This window comes from Strix aluco, chromosome 4, assembly GCF_031877795.1.
Source record: "Strix aluco isolate bStrAlu1 chromosome 4, bStrAlu1.hap1, whole genome shotgun sequence".
NCBI classification, from domain to species: Eukaryota; Metazoa; Chordata; class Aves; order Strigiformes; family Strigidae; genus Strix; species Strix aluco.
In genome coordinates, this window is record NC_133934.1 from 85,520,168 (window position 1) to 85,529,689 (window position 9,522).

At 44.7% G+C, this 9,522-nt stretch overlaps 1 protein-coding gene across 5 annotated transcripts in view; it reads left to right on the forward strand.

Moving 5' to 3' along the window:
• The first annotated feature begins 87 nt into the window (after positions 1-87).
• HNRNPD (heterogeneous nuclear ribonucleoprotein D) overlaps positions 88-9,522 on the forward strand; it is an 11,771-nt gene continuing 2,336 nt past the window's right edge. For 2 of the 5 annotated variants that reach the window (XR_012623235.1, XM_074823925.1), the window contains exons 1-6: positions 1,516-1,833; positions 5,642-5,810; positions 6,622-6,783; positions 7,945-8,076; positions 8,996-9,095; positions 9,194-9,340. Coding sequence is in view for 4 of the 5 variants with exons in the window: in XM_074823925.1 (XP_074680026.1) it covers positions 1,643-1,833; positions 5,642-5,810; positions 6,622-6,783; positions 7,945-8,076; positions 8,996-9,095; positions 9,194-9,340 (901 nt within the window). In the remaining variant the exon portion in view is untranslated. Of the gene's footprint in view, positions 1,071-1,510; positions 1,834-5,399; positions 5,461-5,641; positions 5,811-6,621; positions 6,784-7,944; positions 8,077-8,995; positions 9,096-9,193; positions 9,341-9,522 lie in introns of those variants that run through there. The other 3 variants (XM_074823927.1, XM_074823928.1, XM_074823924.1) reach the window with 3 other exon arrangements.

Consider the following 9,522-nt stretch of genomic DNA (forward strand, 5'->3'; position numbering starts at 1 on the left):
CTGTTTGCTGTCAGTTCAGCGGTATAACTATACTTTTACTTGTATAGAAGGGCAGGTACCTTTCTGGAGATCATAAATGACTCAAGACAAGGTTGCTGCGTATGCAGGTCAGTACAACGCCCTCCTCCTGACCTGTCCTAAGAGCACACTATAGTGCCTTGAGTTAACAGCACTGTGGAAGATGACAAAGTCTGCAGAAAAGAGGAGGGGGGTGTGTGTGTGTGGCACAATACCCATTTCCTGCATCTCAAGGGAGGGACCTAAAACTACAGCAGCACTGTTTTAATGCTGATAGCAGTGTTTGAGGGGTTGGAGGGTGAGATCTATATTGCATTTCTAGGTTTTTTCAAGCATGTAGGTTCTAGAATACTCAAGGCTATAACTTAACTACTTCCCTAGAGCAATTGCTCCCCATCTATTCCAATTCCAAGCAGGAGATTACAAGTTCCTGAACTTCAGGGTCAGCACCTAGTTTCTGTACAAGTTGGGATCTATTCCTTCAAGTTGGATTCTGTGCTGGACAACTGAATCAGAAAACAGCTTTCCCATGTTGTGTATACTGATAAGCAATGTAACAAAAATGTGAACAAATGATTGTTGAAGGGAAACTAACCAGCAGGTTGTCTCCTGAAGAGAACAGTTGCAGTGGGTAAGTGGACATACACATTCTGTCTGAGGCCAAAAGACTTAAGTTTGTTGGGTTTTTTTCTCAGCACAAGTATCTAGATGTGCATCTGAAATAAACCTGGCTTGTTAGAAAAGTGAAATGTGGGGAGCTACTTCACAGGGGAGATGCCTTGCAAACTTGAAGGGAGTAGTCTGGGTAGGGGTTTCTCTGAAAGTTTCCAAAGTGTAATTTTGGTGTTTATTTCTCTCTCAGGCAGCTGGGTATTTTATTTTGTTCTCCTGTTGTACAGGAGTGCTACATGCCAAAACTGCTATGGGTTAAGCAGTTCCTAGACCTGGAGAGGTTCCTGTCACCTTAGCAATTAGGTTGGATGAGAGAAGACTCTGACATCGCTGGCTACAAACTAAAGAGACCGGTGCCTGGCCGTGGAGAAGCTGCAGCGGTATGTATGTGACTTTATTCCCAACTTTTCCAAGTGCAGCCGGATGCAGGAGCCAGTAGTGAGCAGTGCCTCCAGATGGCTGTGAGCACAGTAAAGCCACTAGGACAGGGCTTTGCTGTTGCACTTTTTTGTTAATATACAAAAACTCACTTGTTTAAAAGTCAAGTTTTACTTCAATCTGTAGAAATTTGTTTTAAATTTAAAAGCGGCTTTTTTTTTTTTTTTGGTGAAAGCTTTCTGTCGGCACTCTCAGGCCCCGGATGCTCCGGGCGGTGGGCACAGGGTGTGAGGTACCTGCGGCCACCCGCCAGCCCCCCCGCCAGCGCTGCGGCCCCGGGCCCCGACCGGCGGGAGCAGGCAGCGGGGCGCGCCCCGCCGCGCGGCCTCCCCGGGCAGCCGAGTCACATGACCGTGCCCGCCGCCCTCCTTCCGTCCGCCATTTTAGGTTGGGTCGGTGGCGGCGCCATTAAAACAAGCGAGCGCAGGGAGGGGAGGGCTCGGTGCGTTTGTGCCGTCGCCGGGGCCGGGGCCTCGGCGGGGTAAGCGGCAGCGGGACCAGCTGCAGCGGCGCCATGTCGGAGCAGCAGTTCGCCATAGACTCGGCGGCGGCGGGCGCCGGAGGCAGCTCGGCGGAGCCGGCGGAGCAGCCTGAGGGGCTGGCGGGGGCTGGGGCGGGGGGCGCTGACGGGGGAGGCGGCTGCAGCGGCGGGATCGAGTCGGAGGGAGCCAAGATCGACGCCAGCAAGAACGAGGAGGACGAGGGGTGAGCAGTGGGGGCGGCGCGGGCGCCCCGCGGCTTTTGTCTCCTTGGCGGCGGTTGTCTCCTCCGGCTCGGCCTGGCCCGGCGCGGCCCCGCTCGCCGCCCTGTTTGTTTACTTGGCGCCGCGGCGACGTCACGTACCGGGCCGGGCCGGCGGGGGCGGGCCGCCGGCGGGGGTCGGGCGGGCGGCGCCGCTGCTGCTGGGGCACCTCCGCCTCCCTCTTCGCCGGCAGCAGCGGGGCGTGAGGAGCGGGAGAGGGGCCCCCGCGGCGCGGTAGGGAGGGAGGCGAGCCGGGCCGCTGGTCGCCCCGTAGCGGAGCTGCAAGCCTCAACGCGGCCTAGGGGCCTGGCGTGCGCTTGGAAGGTGCAAGCCGGGGCGGTAGCTGGTTTGCTCTTCAGCATTGTAGGGAGTCGGGGGGGATTTTGTGCCCTGGTTCGGTTTCGAAATCAGCGGGAGTAGCTCTGTCATGGGGTTCCGAAGGCTGCTGTCAAGCGGGGAAAGTTTCATGCCCCTGTCAACCTCAATCCCATGGCAGTTGGCAGTGACAGGTCCTGAGGGGGACATCTGGTGTGACGCGTAATAAACTACAAACTTTTTTATTGGTTTTGAGGGTGTCTTTTCTAAAAGTTAGCATGCAGTGTGTGTGTCAAGGACCATAACTCAATATAGCAGAACGCTCAGGTTGCGGTCGCTCAGTGTTGCTCTGTGTGGCAAACAAACGGTATGTCAGTTGTGTGTCCGCAAGAAGCGTTGACTTCTTCCCATCCTAAACCATTCCTCCTCATGAAACTTGCTGCGAGAAAGATTGCTTTAGGTGGCAGCTTAAGAATGAAGGCTGCTTTTAATTTTTGAAGGGTCTCTGCCTAATGCTTGGCGTGGGACAGCGTTGCTTTCATATAGTAGGTAAAATTCACTTACAATAAATCCAGTTACAAGATGGGCTGCTGCTGTATGCTGTCTCCTGTCAGGCCAATAAGAAACTCAAGCTGCAGGTCTGTTTTTGATCAAGATAAAAAATAAACTGGATAAAGGAACACTAGCTACTGTGTCCTGTAGAGACTTGCTGCAAAACCTTCCTGAGTGTCTTCCTCCTCCTGTAATAACCAGGGATATTACTGAGAGCAGGGAGAGAGAACAGGAACCTTTTTTGAGTGTTTTGCTAGTGTTAGTGAAAATTTAGAATGTTTTTGTTACTTTGTGCCTGCTCTTAATGGCTTTAAGTACCTTTGCAGTTTGCATATTTGTTTTACTTTTTGCCCGTGAATACACACCTATTAAAGAGTTTTCAGGAGGAAGCACACCTTCTTTTGAGTCAACACAGCCTAGAAAAAGTCGTCACTGAGTGGCGCAGTGACATTGGGCATTGATTACATGTAGCATACATTGACTTTTAGTTTAGTTCAATTGTTTTTTTGACCTGTCAGTTCTTATGGGTGATGCTGTACGGAAACAAAGTGTTTTCACAGCTCTCGTGGTAGTAGAGGGAAAATAGCACATCCTTGGTAGCCGCTGGATGCAGGTACATTGGTGTTTCCTTTGCATTAGGAATTAGAGACAATGTCTTCAGGAAAAACAGTGTGCAGGTTCTCGTATCCTCAGATCTCCTCAGTTGGAACTGTAGACTTGAGAAATCCATGTGTTGTCATGTCAACTTCCTGACTAGTCTGTTGGAGGAAGACCAAAGCCACTAGTCATGGTAGTGTCTGTACTCTGTTTAGCTAAGTCTGAAGTTTGACAACTTTCCCAGTATACTTCTGGTAACTTATTTTAGAAAACTATATACTGATGTGACTTACACCAGGCAGGCTGTGGTTTGGGAAATGTACGTATTTTACAAGCTTTTGACAGCACTGTGAGGTTGCACTTTAATTGTTTGTTGTGTTCACATTTGTGTTGTATCCTTGATCTGACCTCAGGTTTGCAGTGGAGCAGTAGTTTGTCAACTTCTGTGGTGGCAAGCTGAAGCAGTTGTGCTTTGCCGCTCTGTAACTGGACTCAGATGCAATTATTGCATGGTGGGAAGAAAATCCTTCGGAGGGCTGTCAGTTTTCAGACCTGTTCTTGGTCTGTCATGTGCTTAGTGATAAAAAGCAGGGTTTTGTATGTTAATGTTGATTGTTTGTTAGAACTGTAAACCAGGTTTTCTATGTTTATGTTAATGGTTTGCTGATAACTGTAAATCAGGTGTTTTATATGTCATGTAGCAAGTATACATTCGGTAGTAACTGCTACAGTTTCATTATTCCCCATGTGTTAGAAATACAATGCTGCATCCTTTGTATGTGTTCCGTTTTGCTGCTTAAAACCCACAAAACAAAAAAGATGGATGAACGCAAGGGCACAAAGCATCCTTTGAAAAACTATCCATACTGGTATGAGGCTGATGGTTTACCAGGATGGACCATTTTTTCCATATTGATCCTGAAGACAATAGGATGTCACGCTAGAAAGGGCTTTTGGTGTTTTGTTGAAGAGAGATCTGGAACTAATGGGAAAAGTGGATAAAGGGATGGGGAATTGGTACTCCTGTTTATAGACTTCAAGACTTACTACAGAAACATCTGAAGCTCCTGAACCTGTATGGAGGTTGGATATCTTTGTCAGAAGCTGAGTGCGCTCCTTAATTCTGTAAGAGCACAGCTAATTCAACAGAGTTAGTGCACATGAGCAGCTTTTGATTTGAGAGAGTTTGACTTGTGGAAGTACAACATGATTGTACATGATTGGCAGAAATATTTGTGTGTGGAAAGTGAAGGAGTTGGAAACGTGCTACAGTGTTTTTTTCCGGTTTTCTGATAACTCTGCCTGTGATTGTGGAGTAAGCTGGTACGGTGAAAATGGACAAAGCTTTGTAGAAAGCATTTTTATAGATTGTAATGGATCATACCTTTTGTTTTGAGCCGGCTGTAAAATCTTCTTCATCAGTATTAGAAGAGATGATCTCAAATCAAATCCTCTTTTGAATGGATGCATAAGCCCTCTGCCTAATAACTAGCAATGTTTCATTTGTGTGCATACTGGCTCATTTTTTTAGTTGATGCAAATCATGAAGTGTTTCCTCTCGAGACGTGGTGCTGCTTGATTTTTCTGGTTCTTTTGTGTTTACTAATGCGATGGGATGGTCGTGATTTGATTCCAAGCTTCCAGTGTGCTTTTGAAAATACAAGTCATGATGGGATTTATCTGCTATACACGTTTGCACACCAACGCTACTCCTATAGGTAGTATGTTGGGAAGATGTTCTCGTGATCGTATCAAGTTATGCCAGGTGTTTATATCATGTGTTTGAGGGGAAAGATAAGTTTTGACCATCCAATACTTCTCTTTTTTTACTGCTTTCTGGGGAAGGGGACTTAACAAAACTTTATTTGTTTATTAATATTGGCATATGTGTAGTCCAACCTAGTACACAAATGCTTCTGTTTAACTGCAACTGCCTTATAAATCTATTCTGCCTGTGTTTGTTTCATAAGCAGTTGTGTGGAGGCTCTGCAGATAACTAAATGGAATTAAGCCTGTGGTGGGGATGCAAGGAAGTAGTAAAATATCTTTTTGTCACTCTTTGTAGTTTCTTGGGATAGCAGAGTAAGCAGCTGCAGTGGAAGATGGTGCAAAACTTTTACGTGCATGTAAGTCTCTATCTAATCTGTACAGGATCATTTAAGCAAGTTATCAGAAAGTGCAGGCCTATGTGTAGTGTCACTGATAAAATTCTGCTATTCTTTACATTAGGTAACTGAGCTCATAAAACTTGACAGTACAGGACTTTGGGTAAGACACATTAACAGATAAACCATCTTGTCTCAACAGGAAAATGTTTATTGGTGGCCTTAGCTGGGACACTACAAAGAAAGATCTGAAGGACTATTTCTCTAAATTTGGTGAAGTTGTAGACTGCACTCTGAAGTTAGATCCCATCACTGGGCGATCAAGAGGTTTCGGCTTTGTACTCTTCAAGGAATCGGAGAGCGTAGATAAGGTAGTATTAATGTAATGAAACAACATGTTCAATTTTAGGTAGCCAAGATACAGCACTCAGATGATTGTGTGCTTAGTTGCTTGTATATGATCTGTTAAAGATGATTCTGGGATACAGTATATTTAAGATGCTTATTGAAATTTTTTTTTTCCTAAACCATCTTACTCGTGATGCAGTGGCCAGGACCAGCAATGATTCCCAAAGTGTGGCTTTGGCTACTTAGAGGGGAGTGCGCTGTAAGCCACTGGACTTGAGCACTTCAAAAATACTGTATATAAATGTCTGCTGCCTACTACTGTGAAAACAGTCTAAACTAAGCACTTACAGTGTTTGCATTCTAGAGCTGCAACATGAACCCCTAGAATAGAGCCAGTGGCTTTGATAGATTTGGGCTTTATCCAAGCAAAAATTTGCTGTTAACCTTTCTAAAATGCTGTTGACACAGCACACTGAAGAGTTTTCACCTTTGTTGACCTTTGGTGGTATCTGAAGTATGGATTCTTCATCAGGTTTGAGGATGGGATTGTAGCCTACTTTCTCAGAAGCATTACACTCTTAACTTCCCTTGGGTGATACTTGGCTCCAGGTGACTCCTGAAAGGCTTTGTCAGAACTGTCTGTGTCAGTGGATAGCCATCAAAATCATGGAACTGTTTGGGTTTGTGCAAGAAATTATTGCTGTAATGAAAGTATTGGAATTGAAGCGATAGCATTAACAAAAACAAAGTATAAAATAACTGGGCCTTGCTCAAAACATTAGTGAAACATTTAGCTTGGACTGCAACTAAGATCATGTTTTGATTTTTCTACAGGTCATGGACCAGAAGGAACACAAGCTGAATGGAAAGGTCATTGATCCAAAAAGAGCTAAAGCCATGAAAACAAAAGAACCTGTTAAAAAGATTTTTGTTGGGGGCTTATCTCCAGACACGCCTGAGGAGAAGATAAGGGAGTATTTTGGAGGTTTTGGTGAGGTACGTGATGAAATAAACTGCTTATATTTGTAGAACTTGTTCTGTCTTTGCAAATTTAGTAACAAAAATCAGCCCCCAAAAGCAACCTGGCATGGATGCTACTCTAAGCTTAATGGCCAGTGTAGCTCCATGTGTCTTAGTAGTCAGAATTTTAATGATAAGGGTATTAATTACAGGCTTTGGGTTGCATAAACTGGGTTAATAGAAGGAGGAGCTGGGGTAGGTCAGAGGGTCAGGAACTGATTCATGGGATGTCTGACAGTCTGGACTGAGACGGGCACAGGAGACAATGTTTTTGAGCATGCTGCTTTGGTCAGTTGTGTGAGATGTTCTTCAGCCACCCCAGCTGATCTGCTGTGGCACAGGTTCAGACAGTTTGCCTGAATTATGTAATTTACAGTCTACCTCTTGCTGTCCCCAGTTTTTGGTGGTGCAGATGAACAAAGTATCACTGCGGTCCTTAAAAGCTGGCCTTGTATGAGCTTGGTACAGCTGCTGCTTCCCTGTTAGTTCTCAGATGTTGCCAGCATCGGTCGTGGCAACCCTGTTGTTGGGAAATTTGGTTGTCAAATACCTGCCATCTTAGTACCTTACAGACAGTTCACTATAGACTTTAACTACTCTTTGCCTAGACTGAAGTCTCGTGTGCCATATGTAAGGAGAACTTTACCCTTTGTAGTTAGGTGTAAGATTTGTCCTGTTTCACGTACGATTTTAGTAGCGTTGTGGATGAACAGAACTATGCACTTGGACAAAGCTACATCTCTTTCATATGAAACATGAAGGTTTAGGCCTGCTCAGGGTTTGAAATGCCTAGTTACTTCAGTCTTAACCAACTTAAAACTGAAAGTTAGACTATTTATCCACCACAGCTGAAATATTCTGTGTGCGCCATATTTTGTATGAGTTCCTGAATGGGCAGATGATACTATGAGTTAGAGGAAACAAGTATTTTACACAATTATGAACACTTACTTCTAGGGAAGGTGATGTTTGTGATGCTGATGGTGATGGTTTCTAGTGATGTAAAGCGCTACAAAGGAGGCATGTTATCCTATTCAAGTCTGAATAATTTCAGTTAACAAATACGACCTGCTAGAATTAACATTTTTAAGTGCCATGAATTGCAGGATAAAAGATAAAATCACTGTATTCTACCAGGTTGAATCGATAGAGCTCCCCATGGACAACAAAACTAACAAGAGGCGTGGATTTTGCTTCATTACTTTCAAGGAGGAGGAACCGGTGAAGAAAATAATGGAAAAGAAATACCACAATGTTGGGCTTAGTAAAGTAGGTGGAGTTTTTCCTAGAGAAACTGAACAATGGCAATAGAGGGAGTAACATTATTAGTTGCATCTGTTTGGGGATTAATAGTCTGAAAATACCTGTGAGCATTATTTCTCATATGTAGGCATTAAGCCTATGAAGTATTTATATAGGTGCTAGGAATAGGATCCTGTAATCTTAATTTCTGAGCTGAGGGGGTTCCCATTGAGGTTTTGTACTGCACCCTCTGTAGAGAAGAGGGCTGGGCCACGGCATATTTGTTCGTTGTGAAGCTCCCACATGCTCTAACTGTGTGGTCACAGTGTGTGTCACTGACCCACTCTATCGGCCTGCACCATGTTTTCCTGGTAGCTGGATCTTTGTGTGTTTAATATGGAAGTATTTTGTTGTTATAAGCAAACTGTCAGTTTCTCTTAGAGTGCTTCCAAAACTGAAATGAAATGGGAAGTTAGGCTTTCCTGTTGGAAGCTAGGTTCCTTTCGGAAACCTGTTTGAAATTCAACCTAGTAGCAGAAGCTCAAATTGTAGCTGGCCTCTTCTTCATTGGATGAATATGTAGTGGAAGCTTCAAAACAGAGTTGAGTAAAAATGTTGACCATACTATTGTAACTCAGATCTGATTTCACTTTTCCCAGATAAATAGACCTTGGAGGTCTGTTTCAAAGGGAAAACAGAAAGACGTGCAAAGAAACAAGCATTCGTATCAGAATTGGTTCTACTGGTGGAAAATTAGGAAACTTAAAATGTTTTGTAATGCCAGTGTCTTAGAACGGTTTTTCACATTGGAGAGAGTAAGCTGCCCGTTTTTTTTTCAGGAAAAGCACTAGGATGACCAAATTGTATTTTCTGCTAGTGTTCTGTGAGTTTAAGAATGGTTTGTGGGGGTTATCTTTGCTAATTGGATTTGACTTTACGTTTCCAGTGTGAAATAAAAGTAGCCATGTCAAAGGAACAGTACCAGCAGCAGCAGCAGTGGGGGAGTCGAGGAGGATTTGTGGGAAGAGCTCGAGGAAGAGGTGGAGGTAAGCTTGCGCTGCCGTGGTATCGGAAGGTGAGGGGCTCAGCTGAATGAAGAAGGCAAGTCTCCTGCAGCTCTGAGTTTTGGCACGTTGTATTGCAGGCCCCAGTCAAAACTGGAACCAGGGATACAGCAACTACTGGAATCAGGGGTATGGGAACTATGGCTACAACAGCCAAGGGTATGGAGGTTATGGAGGCTATGACTACACTGGTTACAACAACTACTATGGATATGGTGACTATAGCAGTAAGTACTGAACTTATAAAAAGTCCTATTCTGCTGCTTGTGAGAGAATTGCTACTACAGATATAAAAGATAGATGGCTTTCAAACATGCTGGTTTAGGCTTTCAGCTGACTTAGCTGCATTCATCTTATCTATGGGGTCCTTGGTTTCAAGCACCCCACTGTCCCCACTGCTTCCGCTTTG